The sequence below is a fragment of the Mustela erminea genome, chromosome 1 (genome assembly GCF_009829155.1).
Source record: "Mustela erminea isolate mMusErm1 chromosome 1, mMusErm1.Pri, whole genome shotgun sequence".
In the NCBI taxonomy this organism is placed as follows: domain Eukaryota; kingdom Metazoa; phylum Chordata; class Mammalia; order Carnivora; family Mustelidae; genus Mustela; species Mustela erminea.
In genome coordinates this window covers 124,564,357-124,590,866 of record NC_045614.1, presented here as the reverse complement: position 1 = coordinate 124,590,866, position 26,510 = coordinate 124,564,357, and the positions used below count along the sequence as shown (strand labels likewise).

At 43.2% G+C, this 26,510-nt stretch overlaps 1 protein-coding gene across 3 annotated transcripts in view; it reads left to right on the top strand.

Annotated features, from left to right (window-relative positions):
* The window catches only part of FNDC3B (fibronectin type III domain containing 3B), a 339,705-nt gene that overhangs the window by 298,029 nt on the left and 15,166 nt on the right, over nt 1-26,510 (top strand). For all 3 annotated transcript variants that reach the window (XM_032341218.1, XM_032341222.1, XM_032341225.1), the window contains 2 exons: nt 2,952-3,232; nt 15,149-15,361. In XM_032341218.1, coding sequence (XP_032197109.1) covers nt 2,952-3,232; nt 15,149-15,361 — 494 coding nt within the window. The remainder of the gene's footprint in view (nt 1-2,951; nt 3,233-15,148; nt 15,362-26,510) is intronic.

Here is a 26,510-nt window from a genome sequence, read left to right as displayed (position 1 = left end):
ATTACAGGATCCACTTCCTACTTCTCAGGGACCATTAACAAAGCTGGTTAGCTGGAAGCTTTGACTTGGGAGTCCAAAGAGAGTAACATCAAGAACAGTTGGCTCCTAGCCTAACCCCTAAAAGTGACAGCAGTCAGTTTACTTCATTGACTCGGATAAGTTATTTTTACCCACTCTGTAAAGCCTTATTGTCCTAAGAAAATAGGGTTCTTTGTCCATTTCTTTCCATTTGTTTAGTAACGTTTTTTTTGAGCATGACTTTGTTCCAGGATCAAAGGATGATCAAGATAATCAAGAGGAGAGGTACAAAGATTAGTCAGATGTGGTTCTTGACCTTGGAGAAGTCTGTCTTCACACATGCATGGACTTAAATAGATGAAGAAGCAAAGATGCCCGATTTAGGTTTCCACCTGATCTAAGTGATGAAACAAATTGCTTATTACAAGTCCATCAACATACCAGTGTCTCTGACCCTTTTGGAGAAAATATTCCCTTCATAAATTAATTTTTCAGATCAACTGAGACTTCTCCGTTGAATTCTGAAGTCTACCTTATCATAAACATTCTGATTAAACTCTTTTGTTATGCACCTTCCTTCCTTCTTGAATGGAGCACCTGGGACATAATTAACTCTTTGTCAATGAGTCAGGGTCACAGCGCATTATCTGATCTTTATAATAGCAATGCTGAGTCACTGGGAAAAGGTTACAAAATATGTGCTACACTCCTGTTTTTGGAACAAGGCAGGATATAAATAAAGAACTGTCTGCCACCACAGGAAAGAACTTCACTATCCTTTTTGAGTTTAAAATTTTACCAGAAAGAGAGTTGAAGTATTGTCCTGAAGTAGGACGATGTGACAAATATTACAGTAGAGTTTCAAAAGTGATTTGTTAGGAAATGAATGCTGTGAACATCTTTGAAATTAACAGTAATACGTAAGTGTTATTGGGGCACCTGGGTGGCTCAGTCAGTTAAGCCTTTGCCTTCAGCTCAGATCATGATCCTGAGGTCCTAGGATCGAGCCTTGCATCGGGCTCCCTGCTCAGCAGGGAATCTGCTTCTCCCTCTCCCTTAGCCCCTCCCCCAACTCATGCCTGCTCACTAGCTCGCTCTTACTCACTCTGTCAAATAAATAAAGTTTTAAAAAATAAAACATTGAAATAAGTGTTACAGCTTTTGTTTTGAAGAGCTCAAACTACTTTCATTTAGTTTTGTAATATGTCCTCATAAACGCTTATGAATTAAATGAGAACTGGATTTTAAAGTACATTCACTTTTGTAAGGAGTCTGCTAAATGTTTTTCTCTCTATAAGGAAAAAAATACATGTTTAATGACATTCATTGATACATACTCTGTATTAGGTACTGTTCTAGTTGCTGGGGATATAGCAGTGAGCGGAAACGGACAACTTCGCCCTTAGGGAACTTTCCTTCTCATCAGGGAGTAATTAAATATATCCTGTGGTGGTGATAGATGATGTGATGAAAAATAAAGCAAAGGAGGGAAATAGGAAATGAAGAGGATCACAGTGAGTGGAAGGCGGGTAGGATGATGGCAAATTTAAATACGGTGTTCAGAGAGGGCTCACCAAAAGGCAGCCCTTGAGGGAAAGCCTGCCAGTGTCTAGGGAAAAAGATTCCTGGACAGAAGGGCAGCAAAGTTGAAAGGCCCTAAGGCAGGAGCAGACTTGGTATCCTGTGAAACAGCAAGGAAGCCAGTATTCCTGGGGCAGAGCAAGTGAGGGGGAGACTAGTGGGTGATGAAGTCAGAGTGGCAGTGGGTTTGAGGGTGAGGCTGGTGAGCCGATCAGATAGGGTCTTGCAGGCTTTGGGAAGACTTTGAAGTATATTCTGAATATGGTGGGAGGCCGTGGAAGGGATATGAGCAGTATCACTGTGCTTGCTGTGAATAGAGTATCAGGCAAGGGCTGACTCCCATATACCAAGTAGGAGGTCATTACAGGAGCCAGAGGAGAGAAAGTTGAATGTGCTGGACCAGGCTTTGGTGCAGGATGTGCTCAGGGCCTGGATTGGGGGATGAGAGGAGGAAAGATGTCCAGTGATGTCTCTGGGATATGACTTGAACAACCTGAGGGACGAGAGGGACTACAGCAGGTACAGTGAGGATTTTTGGTGAAGAGGGATGGGATGGAGATGAGGGGACAGTGTGGACACTTGAGTTCGAGATGCCTCTTTGACGTTCAAGTGGAGATGGCCCAAAGGAAGCTGGATATACTGGGCTGGCATTCACAGCAGTGGTCTGAGCTACACAAGTGAATTTGGGAGTAGGATATAAACAATATTAGGGTATAATACGGTATTTATCCCTGGGATATGATATAAATGGCATTTACCTCTGGGACGACGTGATACCTTGAGGAGTTAGAGCAGAGATTTTTAAAAAGAGGAAGAGGTGTCCATGGCCTGAGCCCTGGTGGCCTTCAGTGTTGAGAGATCCAGGTGATAAGTAGCATTCGGCAAAGGTGATTGAGAAGCAACAGCAGGTCAGTAGAAACGAGAGTATGGCCCTGGAGACCCATTGAATAAGTATTTGATAGAGCAGTGAGTAATGAAGGTCTCAGCTCTTGCGCTCAGGTAAAATCAGAAAGGCCTGAGAATTGACTTCACGTAGCCATTTATCATTCACATGGAAAACTGTGGAAGAATACTGGCCATTTACTGTCTACCCCAGCCCAGACGGTTGTCACAGGGCAGCATATAACCTGAAGTGGGCTGTGCAAACACAAAGTGTTATTTAAATTATTTTTCATAAAAGGTGATGATGGTGATATTGGCATTTGTGGGGAAAGTGGGTTGTGAAAAGGGAACATTTTCTGACATTCAGCTCTACCCAGGTTTCTAGAAGTAAATTGTGTGCAGCACCTAACATGAAGGCATTAGAATTTACATTGGGGTAACGTGGACTTTGCTTGCCCTTGTCTTTATAGGCTGTCAATCAAGCTGGAGCAGGACCATATAGTGAGCTTGTCCTCTGCCAGACACCAGCGTCTGCCCCTGACCCTGTCTCCACTCTCTGTGTCCTGGAAGAGGAGACCCTCAATGCCTATCCTGATTCACCTTTTGTGTGCCTTGTACTGAACTGGGAAGAGCCGTGCAATAATGGATCTGAAATCCTTGCTTACAATATTGACCTTGGAGACACTAGTATCACCGTGGCCAATACCACCACCCACGTTATAAAAGACCTCCTTCCAGAAACCACCTACCGGTGAGTGCAGGAAAGCAGAGATAAAGTTGCATCAACACATCAGTCCTTGGGGCTCTAGACCCTTCAGGTTCTAAAAGCCAAGCGAGTGAATTCTAATCATTCTTAGTTAATGTATTTAAGAGTACCGAATGCAAATACATTTTGAAAACTTGTGTTGCTTTGTGCTTTGAGAGTCAGTTACAAATTTATACAATTCCTAACCCTTGAGGGGGAATTTTACCTGCTGCTTTAAATTAGTTCTTCCCTCTTGGTCTCTTAGTTAGCCACTTTTCTTAAGCCACTTTTCTTCATACTTTTACCTTGGACTCGTGTCCTTCTGTGGACACTGTCTGTCCTCAGCATGTACTTACCCACCTCCCAAGCTGCCCTTCACCATTCTTTTGGTTCCCCCAAAGCAGACACAGTGTTACAAAGCATTAGTGATGTAGCTTGTACTCAGGGTTTTTGCAAGGGAGGGGGGGGTGCAGAGAAAAAAATTACATTACACGTTACTGAGCAAAGCTCAGTTAGCATCTGCATTCTTTCTCCCCCATCCCGGAATTCTTAAAAAGCCAGCAACCTCCTCTTCTCTGCTCACACATCTTCTTCTCCAATGTGGCCTCTTGAAATTTCAAATTATTTAGCTCCTTCTTCAAGTTGCCTTAACTCCTTGAAAACCGACAATGTATAATTAACGTTAGAGTCCAAGAAGCGGCTGTAGTCACTGAGGTGTGCCTTCTCGGAGCATCTCCCTCAGTCAGGTTCCAGACAGTCCTGATTTATGATGGCGTGAAAACAATGCACATTTGGTAGGAACTGGATTCTGATTTTGCATTTCGAGCTGTTCCTGGACTAGCGGTCGTGTGGTCTGACCCTGACTCATGTGGCCAGGCATTGGCCTTGAGCCGCAGCCCCAAGGCCACCATAGGATCAGGAGCATCCGCAACAGTTGTGCTCAACAACTGTACCCATGCAGCCTTTCTGGTCTTCACTTTCAGACCAGTACTCAATACATCACAGGAGATCGTCAGTACTTGATTACACAAGAGGCTTTGTGATTGAGGATTTTCCCAACTGTAGGCCAACGTAAGTGTTCTGAGCAGGTTTAAATGGGCGAGGGCAAGCTTCAGTGTTTAGGTGTATTCACTGCATTTTTGACTTACATAACTAGGGGCGCTTGGGTGGTTCAGTTGGTTAAGCATCTGCCTTCTGCTCAGGTCATGATCCCAGGGTGCTGGGATTGAGCCCCGCGTTAGGCTCCCTGCTCAGCAGGAAGTCTGCTCCCTCTGCCCCTCCCCTTGCTTGTGTTTTCTCTCTCTCTCTTTCTCTCTCTTGCTCTCAAATAAATCTTTAAAAAAAAGAAATTGACTTATATAACTAGATTTATTTTTGCTTTTCTTTTTTTTTTTTTTTTAAGATTTTATTTATTTATTTGAGAGAGAGACAGTGAGAGAGAGCATGAGAGGCGAGAAGGTCAGAGGGAGAAGCAGACTCCCCATGGAGCTGGGAGCCTGATGCGGGACTCGATCCGGGGACTCCGGGATCGTGACCTGAGCCGAAGGCAGTTGCTTAACCAACTGAGCCACCCAGGCGCCCTATTTTTACTTTTCAAAAGCAATGACGGATTCGTAAAAAAACGTCTTTTGGGTATAGTACTACAAACACTGTGTGTTCGTAAAACAATTCTAGACCCTATCCTTGCCCTCAGAGAGAGCTCATAGAACTGAGGGACACTTAAATAGCAATAGTAGGACAGTAGGTTATTGTGACATCACAGGCTGAAAATAAAACTGTGTACAGAATCCTGTTGGTATTTCAGAGAGGAAGCCCCAGGTTCAGAGTGTGATCAGAATGGTTTGAAGTGGGACTTGAGAAAGAAACTAAATAAAGTGGGATATGACTGACTTGAGATGAAGAGGCAAGCCAAGGGTATTCTTTCATTTTTAGCCTTTTAGCCATTCTCAAAAAAACCAGTCCTCACTCTTGTTTGCTGACTGCATGCCAAGCTTCTGTTGTGTCTACAGCTCTCTAACCAGGTGCTGAGGAAATCCAGGGATGACTAAATCCACACCTTGCCCTCAGGGAATTTCCCTAGTGATGACGCTCTAAGGAAAACCTCACCATGAGGTGTACCTCTGGGAAAAATGACCAAGGGAATGTCATTCCCCAGCTGTCCAGAATATTGCCTGACCTCATCTCTCTGGTGGAAAACCTTGGAAGAAGCCACACTGGTTCAGGGCCGCAGAGAAAGGTTTTGTGTCCATTCTGATCCACACCCGTGTCTACCCCAGAGTGAACTCAGACCCTCAGGTCAGCTCTCTGAATGTTTGGATCAGAAATCATAAAAGATCCCTTTTTTTTTTTTTTTTTTAATAAAATTCTTGTAGGGCAAAATGTTAGTCCAAGATTTTTGCTTCTTGCAGGTATTGTATCTACCTTGAAGGTGATATAAGTGACTATAAAACTTCAAGGTTTATGGAAGGATCTACTAATGGGGGAATGCTGACTCTTCTTACTCAACGTACAGTCTGATGACTTTGAGAAAGAAATCTAGAGCTCAAAGACTTAAATGAAAGAACAGATACAGGAATCTTTGCTTAATAATGAAATAGCATTCACAGTGGAAATTACGAGAAATATCTTCCACAAAAATGATGATTTAAAGACATGTTCAAAAGTCCCTTTCTGAGGTGCCTGCATGGCTCAGTTGGTTAAGTGTCTGCCTTCGGCTCAGGTCATGATCCTGGGATCTTGGGATTGAGCCCATGTCGGGCTCTCTCCTCAGCAGGAGCTTGCTTCTCTCTCTCTCTCTCTCTCTCTCAAATAAATAAATAAATAAAATCTTACCCAAAAAAGTCCTCCTCAAGGTGCCTGGGTGGCTTAGTTGGTTAAGCTCAGGTCATGATCCTAGGGTCCTGGGATCGAGCCCCGCATTGTCCTCATTGTCCAGGCAAGGAATCTGTCTCTCCCACTGCCTTTGCTCCTTGCTTGCATTTGCAAACACGTTTTCTCTGTCTCTCTCTCCACATCAAGTAAATAAGTAAAATCTTAAGGAAAAAAAAAAATCTAAAAGTCCCTCCCAAGGTAATTCTATTTTAGAGAGGGTGAAATGTTTAGTACTGTAGGGACTATGGAAGCATGAGTTTAGATTTGGGTAGTAAAACTTTAAGACTTTTAAAAGTATTGGATGGGTGTGGCATGAACAGCTCAGTATTGATATGCAGGACTAGTATATTGAGCTGGATGTGGAAAGTCTCTCTTTAACCTGAACGAGGTAGTTCTGGAAGATCCCATCTCAGACAGACTGCATGAGGACGGAATGGCTTTAGAAAAGGTAAATCTTTGCATCCAGTGGTACTGTCTGTTCTTGCCATTCCCCCGGCCCGCCCTCTCTCCAAAAGAATTAGCTGTCATTGCTGGCCAAGCAATAAGTAAATTGGATATTTCCTATTTAAGATATTAAGGTCATTATTTATATATAAGGTTTTTTTTATACAACTTTAGACGAGTTTCTAGAGTACATAATTGGGTACTCTGTTTTAGAAGTCTGACCAGCCCACTGTCTTGTTCTTTGTATGTTTCAAAAACAGAACTGCTATAATTATAATGAAATACAAAATTGAGTATTTCTAGTAACTAAGGGTATAATTTCAGCCCAATCAACATTTACCTCACCTTTTTCTGTTCCACAAATTGGTTAAAAGATAAGTGAACAGATCATGATGTTCTAGACAAAAGCGTGGAATGAAACATTTAAAGCAAGCTGTGGGGTTTGGAGAAAGCACTTGTTTCTTTTATTTGTTTTTAAACTTCAGCAGTTACACTTTGTTCTCACGCTGAGTTTGTCTTTCTCTGTTTTGCCAAAACAAAAATGTGCACCTCTATAAGCAACCCTCTGACACCGGTGGGGTTTTTAATGGATTTGTTGCTTTTCTGTTGGTGCTTACAAAAACACCCACCGGCTTACTGACACCCTGTAGGGAATTTGGTTGAAATTACAGTGCCTTTTTTTTTTTTTTAACATTTTATTTATTTATTTATTTGACAGAGAGAGTGAGAGAGCACAGGCAGGGGGAGCAGCAGAGGGGGAGTGAGAAGCAGACTCCCCACCAAGCAGGGAGCCCGATGTGGGGCTCAATCCCAGGACCCCAGGATCACAACCGGAGCTGAAGACACACACTTATACCCTATGAGCCACCCAAGTGCCCCTATGATGCTATTTTTAAGGGCATTACTTTTGAACTTACCGCTGAGCTTGGAATTGTGCTTGTGTTTTAGCTTGAGAAGAAAATGTTTCTGAAAACAGAGACAGAGCTTTCTTTCGACACACGGTGCCGTAGGCTCTGGGAGCAGAGGGAGAGAAGACTGCCTGGCAGCCTCCCTTCCCAGTGTCCTGGCTTGAGTATCTCCAGTTACAGGGCCATGGTTCCAGCTTCAATTCACCAGGCAGTCCAGTCCACTTGTGAATAACTAATTTTATAGTGTTTCCATTATATTTTGTTAAAACTTCTGATACCTCCAACACCTGTGCAGTTGATCCTGGGCCTTCGTTGAGAGCAGTGGTTATCACAGTGTGGGTCCCGGACCAGCAGCATCAGCGTCTTCTAGAAACTGGCTGAGATGCAAATTATCAGGCTCTGCTCTAGACCTACTAAGTCAGAAACTCTGGGATTAAGGCCTGGCACTCTGCTTTAACCAGCCCTGCAGGAGATTTTGATGCATGTTAACGTTTAAGAAGTTTTGCCTTAGAGCAGTGATTCTTGGGTATTGATGTATGTGAGAATCACCCAGACAGCTTTTGCATCTTACAGGAGTCTGAGCTCCATTCCTGTAGCCTGCGGTTTAGTAGGACCCAGGGGGTCTAGACATCACTGCCGTATAGTGTCCGCTGTCCTCTCTTTAACCATCCTCATTTCCTTCACATCTGTCTTCACTAGCATGGGTTTTCGGTTCACTCCTCCATCCTCTTATTGGGTGAGTTCTGTGTCTTGACAGACTCTTTAATGAGTGGTGCCCGGACCTCCAGGAATGGTCTGGTTGGCTGGCTCAGAGCAGAGCCAGACTGTCACTTTCATGGTCTCCATATTGAACTGTTGGGAAGGTTGCCTACGATTACTTTTTTTGGCAACCTCATTATGTGTCTGACTCATACCAAGCTACCAAACAACTAAAACTTAAGGTAGATTTGTTCATTACACTCTTTTATGCCCTCTTTGCTAGGTAAAACAGAGATAAAAATAACATCTGTTGAGTCTTTACTCTGTGTCAAAGCCTGTCAAAAAATGAATCATAAATCATTGTAATAAGATGAGATGGGCTGTATTGGGAGACAGATTCTAAGTCAAACAGCTTGACTTCAGTCCTGGGTGCCTCACTTACACTGGCTTTGTGACCTCTGGCAAGCTATTTAAGCTCTCTCTGCCTCAGTTTTCTGATCTGTAAAATGGAAACAATACCTTTAGTTACCTAGTAGGGTATGTTTTAGATAGGATTCCGGGTGCCTCATATAGGACCTGACACACAGTAAGTCAGCACTCTGTAAATGATCTTTTGCTAATGTCCAGGGGAGAAATGAGCTGCAAAGTAGGCTGTAACCAGATTATAGGTCTGTGGGAATCTGGTATCATTTCTTAAGCAATGGAGGACTTTGAAGGCTTGGTTTCCTGTCCAAGGCTAGTCTGACTGCCTAGAAACAGAACACAGCACAGGTACTAAATCCCTTTACTCCAATGGCATGATTTCCTCCAGAGATTTCTTGTGTTTTAGCTGGTATTTTTATTTCTTCGGAAGTTATCTGATGATTATTTCCTTCTTTCATATTTTTGTCCTAGATGATTAGACAGCGGGCTGTGGGGAGGGGTGGGGTATAAAAAGTTCATCTTCTGCTCTTAGCCCTCTCCTCCCGGCTGTCCCAGTTGCTCCCAACCCTCACACAGGAGACACCCTGAGTACTGGGATGGCTAATTAGGATTGAAAAGTCACCCTCCCCAGCTAAGGAAGTTCATTTTGAAAGTCATTCTTACTTTAACATACAGAGTGTCAAATTTGAGAGTGTGTATGTATATAAAGTGTGTTATGGAAAGCTGTGATTCTTTTCTTCTTATTATTAATTTAAAGATTTATTTCTTTGTTTTAGAGAGAAAGAGCAGGGGGAGGAGGAGCAGAGGGAGAGGGAGAGAGAAACTCAAGCAGACCCCACGCTGAGCGCAGAGCCCCAAACGGGGCTTGATCTCACATACAACCTGACTGAAGTCAAACGCTCAACCGACTGAGCCATCCAGGTGCCCCTGGAAGGCTACAAACTTCTGAAGCAGGAATGTTTTTAGCATATACAACTAGTAGTAGTAGTAGATATTTTATTAGAAGATTTGTCAGTCAAAAACTATAAAGACTGTGCTTCTTAATTGAATTTTTTTGATCAGAATTACCCATGTACCACTGGGCATTGCAGACTGCTGGCCACTTGAGGTTTCCAAATCAGCCTGCCCAGCACAGAATTTCTCAAGAGTTAGAGATCACTTCCCTTAATTGGAAAGCAAACTTCCATTTCCCTTATACATAATTTGCAGAGCTGACGATTTCAGAAACTGATACAATGCATTAAAAAAGAAGAAGAAGAAAGAAGCCTGGGGATCCAATCTAAATTTCAAGGTTACCATGTTATTTCAGGTAAAGAGAAAACTTGTCAAGTTTGGGTTTGGAATAGACTTTAATTAATCTAATAAAACTTAAAGCTCAGTTTTTTCTTCTTCTTCTTCTTTTTTTTTTTTTTTTAAGGTTTTATTTATTTATTTGACAGAGAGAGATCACAAGTAGGCATAGAGGCAGGCAGATGGAGGTGGGGAAGCAGGCTCCCTGCTGAGCAGAGAGCCGGATGTGGGGCTCGATCCCAGGACCCTGAGATCATGACCCGAGCCGACCACAGTGGCTCAACCCTCTGAGCCACCCAGTCGCCCCGAAGGTCATTTTTTTCTGAGGTGAATTTTTCCTTAGGTCAGTGTTCATTTTGCTTATTAGTTCTGTGTGAGATCCCACTGGAATTATGAAATCATTTTCACACTGCATTCTTCACTCCCAAATAAACAGCAACCATCATAGTCCTCGTTCAGCTTTTCCTCAGCCTCCTAGACTCAGAGCATGTCATATTTTTACCAAAATGCAAGAAGACATGGTCTCATTTCTTTTCTTTCTTTTTTTTTTTTTTTTAAGATTTTATTTTTAACTGATCTCTGCACCCAATGTGGGACTCTAACTTATAACCCTGAGGTCAAGAGTTGCACTCTCTGCAGACTGAGAGAGCCAGCCAGGTGCCCCATGGCTGCCTCTAATTTTATCAGTTCCTCAGTTGTATTTCAGTTTTGAGTTTTACTTTATCATTAGAACTAAGTGATGTTAGTTCAGTGCATCAGCTACCCAGAAAAATGTTTTTCCATGCATTTTTACTGAAACAAAATGTATTGTGTAAGAATGCAGATAAGTTGAGGTATTTTAAAATTTACTTTGAGGCCGGTTTTTAAATAATGTAAAAAAATTTTTTGACTGTTTTAGATGCCCGCTTTATTGGCAAAAGGCGATTGTTGATCTGAAAGTGTGATCTGAATTAAAATTACCTCTTGATTGGATTAGAAATTGTGTTTGGTTCAAGTTACACTCTGAGAGTATGGTGTGCCAGAATGGTCGAAAGACTTTGAGCCTAAAAAAGACAAAGTTCCCATCACCTCTGACCTCTGTCTGTCGTGTCAGTTGGCGCACATGCTGGACCTAGCCAGGCCTCGGTTTCTTCATTTGTAAAGTAGAGTAATTCCTACTTCGTGGGCTCCACCTAGAAATTAGGGATACTGTTGTACGTCTCAAACCTAGGCTTCAACACCAAGAAGCAGGCAAACAGAAGAAAGCATCATGGGTTCTGGGCTCTAGGAATATTTGTCCCTATAATAAGGGGAGGGAATGGCAGTCTGCACAGTAGAAGGACATTAATACAAACCTTGTAGGTGAGGAGATTTGTCACACCATTGAAGAAAGGCTAAAACTTAATGTCTGGCTTCATTCTCTTTTCCTAAGAAGAGAAAAAGGGTAATTCCAACCACCATGATGACCACCTTTTTTTAAAAAGATCTTTCCTCTCCAGTTGAGAAAAATTTCCTCCTGTCCAATCACAAGGCGGGGCAACTCCTGTATTAATACCATAATGCTGTGAGATTTCAAGTTGAGAGGTGAGGCAGAGTTTATTTTAGTCTTTCAAAGTTATATCTACAAGAGACCTGATAGAGTCTGGGGAAAGTAAGGCTCTTTTTCATGGGATTTTTGCTGTACTTTCAGAAGTATTTGCTACATTCCAAAACCAGAAGACAGATGTTTATCCAGCTTGGGGTGATTATGAATAGAGCTGCTATAATCGTTTGTGTGCAGGTTTTGTATGAACATAAATTGTAATTTCTCTAAAGACCCAGAAGTGGAATTGATGGGTTATATGCATGTATATTAAGCGTCATAAGAAGTCAAATAGGCCAGCTGGTTTTTTCCAGTGTGGCTACACCATTGTGCGTTCTCACTGGCAACCTGTGAGAGTTACAGGTGTTCCTCATGTGTGCCAGCATGGTATTGGGTTTTCTTTTAATGACTTTAGTAGGGATAGAATGATACCTCACTGTAGTTCTAAGTCCCATTGTCCGACTAGCCCATGATGTTAACTGTCCGTGTGTTATTTGGCATATGTGTATCCCCTTTGGTGAAATGTTGGTTCAAGTCTTTGGCCATTTTTTAATTAGGTTGGCTGTTTTCTTACTATTGACTTTCAGAGGTTTTTATACATTGTGAATACAGTCCTTTTATCAGATATATAATTTGTACGTATCTCTTTCCAGTCTATAGCTTGCCTCCATTCTCCTAACAGTGCAGATTGTTTGAATTTTGAAGTCCCAACTCTTCTCTTCCTTCTACTTCCTTTCTCCTTTCTTTCTTTCCTTCTTTTATTCTTCTTTCTCTTCTCTCTTTCTTTTTCTTTCTCTTTCTCTTTTTCTTTCTTTGTGCTTTTTTTTTCCTTTCTCTTCTTTTCCTTCTTTCTTTTTTTGATCATGCTTTTCACATCATAGGTAAAAACTCTTCACCTAATTCTAGGTAACAGATACTGTTTATTTTCTTCTTAAAAGTTTTCTGTTCTATAGTGTATGTTTAGATCCATGATCCATTCTGAGTTTAGAATAAGGGGCACCTGGGTGGCTCAGTGGGTTAAGCCTCTCCCTTCAGCTCAGGTCATGATCTCAGGGTCCTGGGGCCAATTGAGCCCTGCATCAGGCTCTCTGCTCAGGAGGGAGCCTGCCCCTCCCCCACTGCCTCTCTACCTACTTGTGGTCTCTCTCTGTCAAATAAGTAAATAAATTGTTTAAAAAAAAAAGTTTAGAATAAGACACAAGGTTTAGACAGAGTTTTGTTTTCCTCTTGACATCCAGTTGTTCCAGCGCCATTTGTAAAGACTATTATTTCTCTATTGAATTACTTTTGCACATTTGTCAAAAATCAATCCGTCATATTTCTGTGGCTCTATTTCTGGAGTCTATATTCTCTTACATTGATCTGTGTGTCTCTCTTACCAGTACCACACTGTCTTGATTACTGTAGCTTTATAGTAAGTCCTAAATCAGAAAGTGTGATTCTCTCAACTTTATTCTTACTTTTCAGTTATGTGTTGGGCAATTTTAGTTCTTTGGCCTTGCCACATACTTTGAGAATCATGTTAAGCCATGTTAAGTTATTTTGCAAGCCCTGGATCTGGGAAGCCCTGGATCTACCAAGAAGAATCCTGCTGGAATGTTTAGAATTGCATTGTCTCTGTAAACCAATCTGGGGACAACTGACGTTCCTTTTTTTAGCAGTCTTTCAGTTCGTGAACACAGAATGTCTCTCCCTGTTTAGGTCTTTAAGATTTTCAGCAGTGTCTTGCAGTGTTGGTTTCTTTCTTTCTTATCTCTGTGGCATTTTTTCCTGCCACTGGCTGGGACTTCTAGGACATAATGTTGAGTTGGAGTGTTGAGAGTAGGCATCTTTGCATTGTTCCCGATCTCAGAAATTATTTAGTCTTTCACCACTGAGTATAATGTAGGTATTTCTGTATATGCCCTTTTCGGGTTGAGAACGTTTCCTTCTGCCCCTAGTTTTCTGAGAATTTGTATATTATGAGTAGAAGTTGGATTTCATCAGGTGCTTTTACTGTACCACTTGAGAGGATCATGTGTTGTTTCTTCTTTAGGCTGTTAAACTGAAGGAATTGTGTAAGGGCTGGGGAGAGAGAGAATGCAGAAGAGAAAAAGGAGAATGGAAGATTTTCCCCATGTGCTCTGAGCATCCTAAGAGCCCTTTCCTGAGCCAGGCTTCCTTCTCCTAGAGCCCTCAGTCCATGCTGATGTCTGCTCCTAGATACCAGGGTGCATTGAGTCCCTTTGGGAGGATCACAGAGGGGGAGACAGTGGTGAATTCACTGCTGGTTGGTAGTAGTTTCCCGTCTTCCCAGACCCTCCAGCTGCTACCTTTCAGAGCTTCTAAATGGTGCTGCATTTCTTTTGTCCTTGTCTGAGGGCCACATTGGTGAGGGAGACCTGGGGTGGGCTGTGCTTGCTTCCTCTCATCTGTAGTTAACCGGGCTTTGCTTCCTTCTCCACAGTCTGCAGGCACATTAGTAGACTGACTTGCCAAAGTAAATAATCTGTACATTTGAAGAGTTCATGCGAATTTGAGGTTGCAAGATGAATTTAGGTATCGTAGTTCCTAAATAGTATTTTCTAAGGTAAGTGTAAGCAATAATCACTGTTAGTGACAGGTACATAAAACCAAATTAGAAGAGTATTTTAAATTGATCTGTTTCCTCGGAATTGATCTCTGACTTATTTTATTGTCGTGTGTCTTGGGGCTGGGGTGGAGGTTTCTGCTGGAGGCCTGAGGGTGGGGTACGAAGGGGTGGCGGAGAGGCATATCCAGGACTTAGGAGCTGTGTAAGTGTCAGGTTACTGAGAACACTGTCCACACCATACAGAAGAAGAGAGGAAAAATGGAGGGTGGAGGGGCCGTGGCGTGAGACCTTTGGTCTAAGAAGCAGAGCAGGAAAGCCTGAACCGGGCTGTGTAGGCTGCCAAATGCCAGGAAGAAAGAAGCTTCAAGGGCATGTAGTCACTGCAGGGAGGCGGGGTTGAGAACATGGATGGGGCAGTGCCCTCGTTGTGTTGTGTGAAGACCTTAGAGGGCTGTTACAAACAGCCAGTAAGGAAATGGAGGGAAGAGAAAAATAGGAATAATAATAGGATACTGTTACTTACAGTTTTTAACTCTGTTTGATTTTCGATTTATAGGCCATGGGGCAGTGTTAATAACATCTTTATTACCCATGACGCTGCATATTGCAAACATGCGGTGAAGATTTTTTGCTCATCTGAATGACACCCCATTACCAGCGGTGTCTGCACACCGAGGTCTGGTTATTGACGAGCAGAGACTCTGGGGTGAGGCAGGAGAAATGTCCTGTTGGAGAGTTGTCCGTGGTTCTTAAACTCTAACGGAGTCTCCTTCGCTCCCCTGTTGCATGTGTTCCTTGTAGCCCGCTCACTTCCAAAGCTAACTCTGAGGCAGCTAGCAGGTGGCGACAGTAAGGTGTAATAGTAATCTTTAGGATGTCTTCCCTCAGACAGTAGACTTTTTTTTTTTTTAATTAAAGAACTAAGAGATATCTTGCTGATTCCTTCATTCTTGCTGTTTTTTGAAAGAGAGGATATAATCTGTTTTCTGGCTGCCCTATTCTCTGTTTGTCTTGAATTACTTTAACTTGCTTTTCTTTATTCCATAATACTGGTTTAGGGGCACCTAAGAAATACTGCACACGGTGTTTTATTTGAAATGAGGAATTGCTGCTTCTTAAACCTGCAATGTTTATGTATTTTTCCCTTTTCCCAGGATCAGAATTCAGGCTGTAAATGAAATCGGAGCTGGACCGTTTAGCCAGTTCATTAGGGCAAAAACTCGGCCGTTACCCCCCTTGCCTCCAAGGCTCGAATGTGCTGCAGCAGGGCCCCAGAGCCTGAAGCTGAAATGGGGAGACAGCAACCCCAAGACACACGCAGCCGATGACCTGGTGTACACACTGCAGCTGGAGGACAGAAACAAGAGGTGAGATGGCGGGGGGTGGGGCAGGCAGGACGGTTCTGTGCCTTTGGCTTGCGGAACGAATCCTTGCTCCTTTGTCGGTCCTCCTGCTTGAAAGACTTCCTGTGTGTTGGGGTCCTACATTTTGTACCGTCCATCCGCCATTGAGAATGTTCTAAACTAACATTCTGAAGCCCCTGACTTGCGTGATAATCTATGCGTTTATTTTTTTCTTTCGTAAAGCCAGATAATGCAGAGAAATTATCTAAAAAGAAAACTGCCAAAGTCAAGTCCACGCTGGGTGTGAGTGTTCTATTAGTCACAAGCGCAAAGGGAAATAAGACTCAGGAAGAGATGTTAGCTTTTTAAATATTCAGTGACCATCGGGACAAACATGTTTACCAATCTGAAATAGCTGTGGTGATGTACAGATGGGGATCGTGCTCTGTAACTGTGGGCAGTGTAAGATGAAATTAACCAGAGCAAACAGGAGATTCTTCATAAGATTGCACACCCAGGAAACACTCTTGGCCACAGAAATCAAACCCAGTCTTTCACGTTGTATTTGTTTAGCCTAATTTCATTTCCTTTGAAAACGCCCGATCAGAAGATGGGCCTCTGAACTGTATTTAGGAATAATTCAGATGCAGAGTAAAGGTAATGATGACAGAATGTTCTGTGACCGAAAGGCCAGATCAGAGAATCAGGTGAAGGAGGTGGGGAGGGGGGGCATAAATCCAAGACACCCAGATGGACAGGTACGTGCTGCTGCTTCCCCAAGGCATATCTGCTGAAACCATTTCTGTCCTTCCCACATTATGCGTTAGAGTCTCCTGCCCCTTTCCCGGGGAATGGTTAATTAGAACAGACACCCCTAGCCAGTCTTCATCCCTCACCCTGTACTCAACTACATTGATACGTTTCAGAGCAGTGGAGTCCTGCTGTGAGGAAGGCACTGTTTGAGGTGGACCTTCAGTGGAGACCAAGATCAAGGAAAAACAAGCCCCTTCCTCTAGCACCATAGTATCTACCCCAACACGGTCTCAGAACATGAATGCCCTTGGAGAAAAAAGTGTTGTCGGAGGCTGGAGGAGGTAGAGAGCAACCAGAAACGGCTTTTTGAGACAGGTGGCATTTGAACTGAACTTTGAAGGACCTGTCAAGCCTAGTAATTTGACTAGAAAGGAACAAAAAGTGATTGTTTTATTGGAAACTCATCCTGGTATAGAAAGCATAGAGAAAATGAGGCTTCTTTTGGTAGGTTCATTGGAGATTAAAGGCATACTCACTCATAGACAAGACCATTCGTCTTACTAGGCTTGGTACCTTCGGATGCACTTTCATGGGTTCATAATCTTAACTGGCAGGGAACAGGATTATGGAAGAACAAGAATTATGGACAAACAGAAATCCTGATAACTATTTAAAGCTAGCAGTTGGGGAAATTTGCAAATGAGCCTTTGTTTTTTGCCCTGGGCTTTTGGCTTCCTTTGGTGGTTGAGAGAGTCTTTGTTAGAGAGTATCTTATAGTCATGTCTTCCTTTAGAAAAAGTGAAGTCCAAAAACATTGACACTGGTAGCAGAGTTGGGATCAGAGCGGGGGCTGCCTAACTCCTCGTGCAGTTGCCTCTACTGTTAGGTCCAGGAATGTGGGCCGAGCGGGGGCTCTGCACCAAACCAGTTGTCTGCATCCTACTGTAGGGGGCCCCCTCGTATGGAGAACTCTACGGATGCCCGTGAATACTGATCCGGATGAGTGTGCTGTCACGATACATTTAAATGTGCTGGACAGAAGGGAGTGCAGAGCCTAGCAGTCAGTTCATGCTATTAAAAGGGCGGGGTGGAGGCCCAAAGATGGCACTGTTAATCAAATAAATGACTTGCCTAAATTTAAATGGCAATTTAAGAAAACTTACCATTAGGGACAGTATTTTTCTTAATTTTATCATCTGGAGTCCAAATATATCTTTTTTAAATTAGATTTGTCAATGCTCTCAAAGTTATTAAAGTGATGGGAGTATAGACCATAATAAATTCTCGTTCTATTTGGGGAATAATTTTCCTTTGATTTAATAGGATGAAACTTGGCCTAATTCGAGTTTGAAGATGACCTTCCTTAATGTCTAGAGGAACTTTTGTATCAATTGGCCCCTTAAATCCAAGCCTGTATTTAACTTTGGATCTTGATGCATGAGAATTAGGGGGAGATCATCTGAGTTGGATACATTATAATTCTTGTGATTAGTATAGTTTTTGTCCATTCCGGTCTCCTTGAGGTTCTTTGAGACTTGGATGTGGCTTGTCCAACTGAAAGTAAGCGTCTTCATTCAAGGAGTGGATTTTTCCTTGAACTCATTGCCACAGTGATCTCCAGTCGTGACTTTTGGGAAAGGTACACATATTCCCTAGTGTATACACTGATTGCTTTAACCACTAATAAGTTCTTATTATGTATGTGGCAAAAGTACTGTATGTCCTACTTGTAGCCACGGTGAGAACCAGAGGTAGATAAATTGTGGTTTTGGTGGATTTTGTCACCAGGTGCTGTGGGTATTCAAAGGGAGAGCTGGCAATGTGTGAGTTGCCCAGCTGTCCTAGCCAGCTATGAAGATAATGTTAGTCCTAAAACATTTTACAGTGGAAACACAAAGAAAATTAGTAACTCCTTTCTCGGTAATTTTAAAATTAAAGAGTTGTCTTGATTTGGCTGCTCAGATATCAGTCTACCCTAGACTACACTAGAACGTGAACTCTGAGTCCCTTTTCACCTTTTTCACCTGAAAGCCCTGAATCTTCTAGATTAGTTGTGAACTATATCCTTTATAGAAGGGCGGCTCTTGCAAATGATTAGGGCATGCTGTCTCTTTTTTCTTCATATCTTTGTTTCTGCTTTTGACAACTAAGAAAGATACCAACTTTTTAAAAAAGATTTTATTTATTTATCTGAGGTAGAGAACTCTCTGTAGGGATGAGGGGCAGAGGGAGAGAAAGAGGGAGAAGCAGGTTCCCCACTGGGCAGGGAGGCCAACACAGGGCTTGATCCCACAATCCAGGATCATGACCTGAGCTAAAGGCAGGCGCTTAACTGACTGAGCCACCCAGGTGCCCCAGATACTATTTCTTAAAGAGTGACCACTTAAGATCTCAAAAGCCCCTAAGGTTTTACATCTACACTTTGATGGTTTGTTATATTTATTTATATACCTCTCAGTCAAAAAATATAAAATGAACTAGAGATTTCTAAGTATAATCTTGAGCCAAAAATACATTTCTAAAACTTCCTAAATGATACTTCTATTTATTGAGCACCTGCAAAATGCTGGACATTGAGAGCTTTTATCTACATTATTTAGTTTTTGAACAAAAAGTGAAATATTTTCCATGCTGATAGGATTTCTACCAAAGCCTTCCCTGGCTAGATGGAAAATGGGTTGTTTTTGATAAGTTGACTTGAATTTAATTTTAATGATTATTACGATTTCAGTGTATGATTATAGGCTTAAAATTAAATGAGGAGAGAAGGCTTCTTACAGAAAATCATAGGGTAATGAGTGTTAAAAGGGTCCCAATTTTATAACCTCATGCAAAAGAGCCTTAGGTTGGAGGCAAGTGGTAAAGACTCAGAATTGGGTGGAAATCAAGGATACAATCTCCAAAGCACAGAAATGTGCCCTAGATTTTTCTCCACCTGAATGCCTCTTCCTATTCTCATTCTTTTACATGTGGCTCTTTTTCGGTTTGGGACTATTTCATGTAAACAGAAGGGATCCCAAAAGAGCATCTTGCCCAAATCCTTGCCTCCCAGGTAAATCAACCTAGAATTCATCTGGGTCACCTGGGCTTGCTGTGTTGAAAATTTTGTGCCCCATGAACAGGACATTTGTTTTCCATGTAGTTAAGCTTTTGACTCACAAGGCTCCCAGTCCAAGGTCACTGACCACGTCTTGATGTAGCAGCTTCAAAGCAGTGCCTTATATTTATAGGGCCATTTATTCCTCGCAGTTAGATTATAATGACCCAGTCATCATTTTTTTCCTGAATTACTATAATGTGCTAAGTCTTTTGAGGTATGTGGCTACCTATAAGGAACTTATCTTACTGAGAAAATAGTTAACGGGAAACAATGAGCAGACAGCACAAGAGATTTTATTTAATTTCAGCAGAAAAACAAAAATTATCTGTCATGACCTTGAGTGATTAAGTCTATTATTCTTAGCAAATCGGGCACAGAAGCTTTGAATGTCTTTGGTTCCTGTGTATGCAAGAAGAATATACACCCAGAGTAAACATTTTCATAATGCTGCATTAACCTAATACAGGGATTAGAATAACAAGATCAACTCGTGCATTTTAAGATTGTAACGCTGTACTGAGGATTTTGAACGTGCATTTGTCTGTGTTACTGAAATGAAACATTAGGCTGCCCTCACAGAATTTGAGTTGATGCTGATTCTCGTCCTGACCCTCCTGGGTCTATGTTCCTGATAATTGTACACAGCACCGAGACGAGAGGAACTTAAGTTCCAGGAATGCATTTATGGCTGATCTGTTGTTCAGGTTTAGTCAGATCACCAGTGTATTTTAAAGCCAATATATTCCCAGCAAAAGGGGACGGTGTAGAGGGCTCTGATAGAGTGGCTAATTACCAGTTGCTCTCCATTTAACTCAGTCCTTAAGGCCGGTGACACTTTTCCCTTCATCAGGCAAAATTGGAGGGCTTTGTTAATGTGTACAATATGACTGACTGCTGACTGTTAGAGAGGGACAGAAAATACTCTCTACAAAGAAACCCTGAAAAAATACACACTAGGCAACTAATAAAAGTCGCTGGAGTGTATGAGCCCTGTGGGAGAAGTGAACTTTCCTAATGTATGCTTATTATGGAACAGACCCCTGCTTTCCATTTCTCAGAGCATATTGTTGAATTAAATAGATGTAAGACAACTAGCTCAGGGCCTACAGAGACCATCGATACTAGTTTCCTTTGTTTCTTTGGAATAGTCCTGGTAACACACATGATCACCCTTGTTGGATAAATGACACTTTGGTATTACCTTCCCTCAGTGGAAGGCGATGTGGTTCTCCACAGAGGTGTCAGATCTCTGCTCTAATCCCAGATCTGTTACTGAGTTTCAGAGATGGCTAGAGGCATGTCCCTTCACTTCTTTTTGCCTTAGTTTCTCTCTCTACAGAATGGAACTAATAATGCCTGTCTCCAGTCCCTGAGTGATGGAGGAAAAGCATTGATACGTCTTAGAAAAGCAAAAAAATTAAGTCTACAAAATAGAGTACTGTGGGCTTAGTCTGACTAGGTTTGCAGCCTGAAATGTCAGGTACAAGCAGAGGTAAGTAATGATAGATGAACTGTTAGAGAACTTAATTGGACTGGAAGTAAAAAAAAAATTCAGGTTATAGGGTGGTTGTTTTTTTTTTTCTATTTCAAAATGGAATTTTGATCTCTTTAAACATAAATAGAACATAAAGCATTTCAGTATTTTTTTCCCCTAAATCATGTAAGATTGAGGCAAACCCATTAAAATAGAAGTAGACAAACTGAAATCTGCAGGACTCTGGGAAGAGTATCCTTGAAGAGATTCCTGCATATGCTTGAAAAGAAAGGAGAATGGGAGGTTTCAAGATTCTTAGGCGGACTTCACACTGAAATCTCTCTCTCTTTTTTTTTTTTTTTTTTTTTTCCAAAATCTCTTTTTTAATACATCAATAACGAGGTACAGTTTGAACAACAAAAACGAAAAAAGGGATTTTCTTTTATTCTCTGTAGAGTCTCATCGGCAGCTGAATTGACATTTTCTTTCTTTGAAAAGGAGCCTGAAATGAAACCTAACCAAAAAGTGTTAGAGTTGGATCCCTTAAGAGCCAGTAGACATGTATGCAACTGAGAGCGTGGGGGTAGGAGAGGAGCTCCTTTCCCACGGGTCTTTCAGAACTCCCTGGCGCTTGGGTGCTTGGCCTGCAAGTGGGGCCTCTCACCAACCTCACAGCAGTCTAGGAAACACTGCCCCTGCCTCAGGTGACCCACACGATGCCATCTGCTTCCGACTGCTTCTGCACAGACATGACAGGACTCTGTGTTCTCGGCGGAGCGAGGACACATCCTCTCCATCCCTGTTTGGAACACCCTCCACTCCCAAGCATGGATGGCTTCAGTAATGGAGGAGAGTCTGTCTGTCTCCCTCACACACATAGCCCATGCGGCCCAGGGAGACTGAGAGAAAATGAAGGCAGTGGCACATCATCGTTAATACAGCTGTGCTGATCTTACTAACAGCTGTTGATTTGTGATGTTGTAGAACAACTTTCAAAACTTGCCATTTGCAGCCTGGAGTGGACTAGAGGCCATTTTAGGTCAGCAGGGTAGATCCTAGTGAGGAGTTAATATTAACAAGCTACTGTTAGCTTGTAATGGGCCTAGGGATTATAAGGTAGGAACAAGGTAGTAAACACAAGAACCGTCGTGTTATCTTATTTTCTACTGTGAATTTAAGTTATGAGCCATCCAGGGCATTCTTGGATTTTTTTTTTCTTTTTCTTTTTTTTTTTTTTGAAACAAAACTTTTTTAAGGAAATAAAGTTTTTAAAATTGAATTATTGACCTATCATCATTTTACTCTAAAATAATTGAAAATAAACATTCAAAGATGTAACATGTTTGAATTTCTTCCTTCAGTTGCCTTTCACTGCAAAAATAAAGTCCTCTTTTACTATGTGTTAAAACCTAGAATGCTGAGGTTAAAATATAGCCTTCCCCTAGAACTTCGTGAAACTGTTAAGAATCTGTTGTTTTGCCTTCCTAATATGTATTTAATAAGAAATCGTAGAATTTACTTGGTCCTCTCATTCGGCTCTCATAAAAACTCCTGCCAGGTGAACGAGACAGTTGTTATTATCCCGAGTGTCTGGAAACTCAGCCTGGAGACTTAACCAGCTTGTCCAAGTTCATGGTAACAGACTCTGCATCTTGCCCAGGGTTTTTGTCCGTCTTTGTACCAACCAAGGAGACACTCTGACAGGCAAACAGAATAAGCAGAACCATTTTGTATTCACAGATCTGTAGAACATTTTCTTAAATCACTGTTAAATTGGCAACGTTAAACCCCGTGTGTGCTTGCTACCATAGAAGTGTTTAGTTTCAAGACATTATTACAGTCAATGCTGAAGCAAGTGGGAGGCAGAGCCATAAAGAATTCATTTAGACTGTAAACTTTCAGTGACCCACCCAACCTTCTGCCTTGTTTATGTTTCCACTTCCAAGTAAATATCTTTAGTACAAGAGAACATTTCGGGCCATTTTTCCTTTCTCTCAGTAAAAATGCCCCGATTTCCACGAATGGGCAGCACTGGTCCTGGACCCACAGCTCCCATCTTCCTCGGCCGTCCGCAGCCATTCTTGGCCTGGGTTAACCCGGCCAGGGTGGGTGGTGCTCACGTGTACAGCTTTCTCTGTGGCTCAGGAAAGCCAAAGGGTTGCCATTCTGGGGGCATCCTTCAGGCTTCTCCAACATTAACAACCAAGGTAAACCACTCATAACCCTTGGTGTTGTGTCCTTAATAACATGAGTGTTAGCATTCCCACAAGCACTAGGCATTTCGTACCGAGTTCCGCCAGCATGATCCCATTTGATTCTCACAACAGCCTGTGAGGGAAGGCATTATTGTCACACCCATTTTTCACAGACAGAAATAGCTTCGTGGCTCTGGAGCCCAGAAGCCCCAGGCTGTGAACCTAAATTCAAGCTCAGGTCTGTGAACTCGGGACTGTTTTCATACCCTTCCCCTCCTTAGCCAACGGCGCAGCTCTGCGGGTGTTTCTATACCTGTTCTCTTGGTCTTCCAAGGGAAGGGTCATGGGGCTGAGGCCACCCAAGGTACACAGCCCTGGGCAGCAGGGGTAGAGAGCAGAGTGGAAGACCCCCTCAGAGGCAGTGCCAGTGTGGGCCCGCGGCTCCGGGATGACCTTTAAGCAGCTGTGATTCCGCGGGGGTGCCTGTGGCTGCATTCAGGAGCAGACACTGAAATCGCTCTGTGACTGCACTGAGCATGTGCTGTAGTCCGGGAGCCGTGCTGTCAGGTATGCGTAGTTCATCGTGTTTCTGTAGCATCAGAGCACCTCCTCCCCGTCGCGGATCCCTTATTGCCCAGGCCACCCTCTCTCCCTCAGGAGCCAAGGGACTGAGATCTTGGTGAGAGTTCCTTGACCGTCCTCTGATGATGTCGGCACCCCAGCTGCTCCAGATCCTCCCGCTTCTCAGTTGACATCCACCCCCTTCCCCAGGCTTGGGACAGTGCACACTGAAATCAGAGCTTTCCGGGCCTTCGAGACTGTAGGATTCCTGTTGTCCTCTGGCAGTGACTCCTGTCCCAGGCAGTGCATGAACACAGGTGGAGTCCAAGCCATGACCCTGGATGGCCCAGATCATAGGGGAGGGATCAGCAAAGCTGGGTGGTTCCTGTCCTCTTCATGGCACAGACATGCTCTAGGGGCTGGATCCTTGGCTGCCATTTAGAATGTGTAGCCTTCAGTCACTGAGTCTGAAGACACACGGTGTATCTTTAATTCTATCACCAAAGGCCTCTGGCTGACTTATTAATGAATTTTAAAATGAAGATGGTTTTAAAAAAAAAAAAAGATTTAGGAAAGAAAAAATTCGGTTGGTCTTTGTTAAAACACTTACTTCATGAATATTTGTAGCCTCTGCGTGGGTGGTTCTAGCCATGGGTTGCTCCCCTCGGAGCCTCCCTGAGAGGCCACCATGCAACTAGCTTTAATCACTGGCTCCAAAGAAAGGACGTTCTTTATTCTCCTGCCTCTTGGAGTGATGGAGAATAATGATAGCGTTGCGGTAAAAGAGGGACCCTGTGCCTCTTAATGCTGGCTTGTGAGCTTTTTATTTTGTTTGGGTTGGCCTTTGTTTAAGACAGACGTCACTGTCAGCACACACAGAAAGAAATTGAGGATCCGTGACACTTACCTACGGCGAGCTCTGTGTAGGGCCTGTGGCATTTACGTGAGCTCTCAAACCCAGTCCACCAGAGACCAGTGAGGGAGGCGTTCTCACCAGGAGTCCCAGCGCGGAGGATGAGCGGACTTCCTGAGGGAGCCCTGTGGCTGACACCTCTGGCCGGTGCACAACCTGGCTCACCGGACGGCCTCTCTCCCCACACTGCCAGCTCTCTACCCCGGAGAAAAGAAAGGAACCTCGGGATTAGCCAGTGGGGATGTAGATGGTCTCTCAGGAGGGAGAGTGGAGTTTGATAAAAACCCTAGCACTATAAAATAGTTGGCACCTGTGGGAGTGGTGATTACAGGTCAGGACCGGCCTAACCACTTCTGTTAACCCAGTAAACCTGACCACGGTGCCGTGAGGGAGGTTGGGGCCAGAGGACCCTTAATGCACAGAGGGGAAGACTGAGGCACAGAGAGGCTAGATAAGTTGCTGGCGGCTTACAGTCTCGGTGCTTGTTCTGCTCATGGAACCCGCACGGACGAGGAGTGTATTGGGGATGGTGGGAACCGGTGTTAGCCCTCAGAGTTTTCAAAATTAAGACTCTTGAAACCCCTAAAGTGAGACTAAAAGTGCCAAACTGGCCATTAACTTGGGAAGGTCATGTCTCCAGAAACCTAAAATCCGAGGTGAGAGTTTAGGAAAGATTTGAGTTTTTGATTAACAAGCTGACTTACATGGAGCTCTTAACTAGAATCCATTGACCTGTGCATTTAATACATTTCTTTGTTGAAAGTAAAGCAGCATGAAATTAGACATGAGTATGGTCAATGATTTCCGTATGAGAAGGTGAATACCCAGTCTTTGTATTCTCTTACCCCACAGTCTCACCCTTGCGCTTCTCTTCTACTCCACCTCTTATGTTTCCTCAAGAAGAAGGAGGGTACGGGAAACCTGTCAAGGGATAAACATAGCAGCTTTTTTTTTTTTTTAATAGATTTTGCTTGTTTGTCAGACCACAAGCAGAGGGAGAAGCAGGTTCCCCACTGAGCTGGGAGCCCACGCTGGGCTCCATCCCAGGGCTCTGGGATCATGACCTAAGCCAAAGGCAGATGCTTCACTAACTGCACCATCAGGTGTCCCAAAAGAATGAACTTCTAAAACTCTTGGCAGGCCTCAGAAGTCCTCAGAAGGCAGGAGTGCAGCTGCCTTCATTGCTCAGCTCCTTCTGACCTTGCGTCTGTGTATCCGCCCTAGGGCGTAGGTGCACGAGGACAGGACACCCCCTTTTCTCTAAGTAAGCCTTTGGGGTGGAGTAGTTGGCCCTGCCAGCTATTTCAGAATGTTTCTCCCAAAGCTGCTAGGATTCCTGGTGTCTCCCCTAGCCGCTCCCATGCCCCTTTGACTCAGGAGAGAGCCTGTCACATGCCCGTCGTCCTCACTGCACTGACAAGGGCTCCGTACCTGGCTAATTACAAGACCCAGGAAGTAGCCCCATCCAGTTTGGCTAGTTCCCCAGAATTCCTTCCATGGCTTTTCTGAGGGGAGGGAGGTCAGACAAAGCAGGGCAGCAAGCAAGTCATGACTTCTTATTGCCAAAGTAGACAGAGGGCTAAATTAAAGGACTGGTTAGGTACATGCTTATTCTACAGAAGGCTGGAGGGAGAAAGGATGACTGCTTTCTCTCCCGTTCTCTGTGCTCTTCTGCTGGGTGCGCCAGGCTGCCAGCCCCCAGCTTTCTCTCCAGGGGAAACGCCAGCTACAAGCGGGGCCTTCTGCACCTGCATCCACCTTCATTGAATGCAAGGGGAGTAAACTGGAACCTGAAATCCATTTGGTAAATGTCTCCTTCAGAGTCATTCTAGCTTTTTTCTGAAAGCAGATGCAGCCCCGCTTTTTTTTTTTTTTTTTTTCCAGTAACACGATCCCCAGACTTAAACAGATGCTGTAATGGCAAAAATCTCAGAGTCCTTCAGTGCTGGCACCTGTTTCTACAGTGCCTTCTGTAAATTGGGATGCGATTTTTAGGAACTGAAATGCAGCACTGAAAGCCAAACAATCAATTAAAGGGAGAAAAATAAAAACAGTCCAGAAGCAGATTTTGATGTATTTGAAAATTGGTATGTATGCTATTTGCCTAATTTAGGATGATGCTACCATATCAGAGTCCTAAACCTGCTTCAGTCCATTTCTCTGAGTGCTACTGTCCA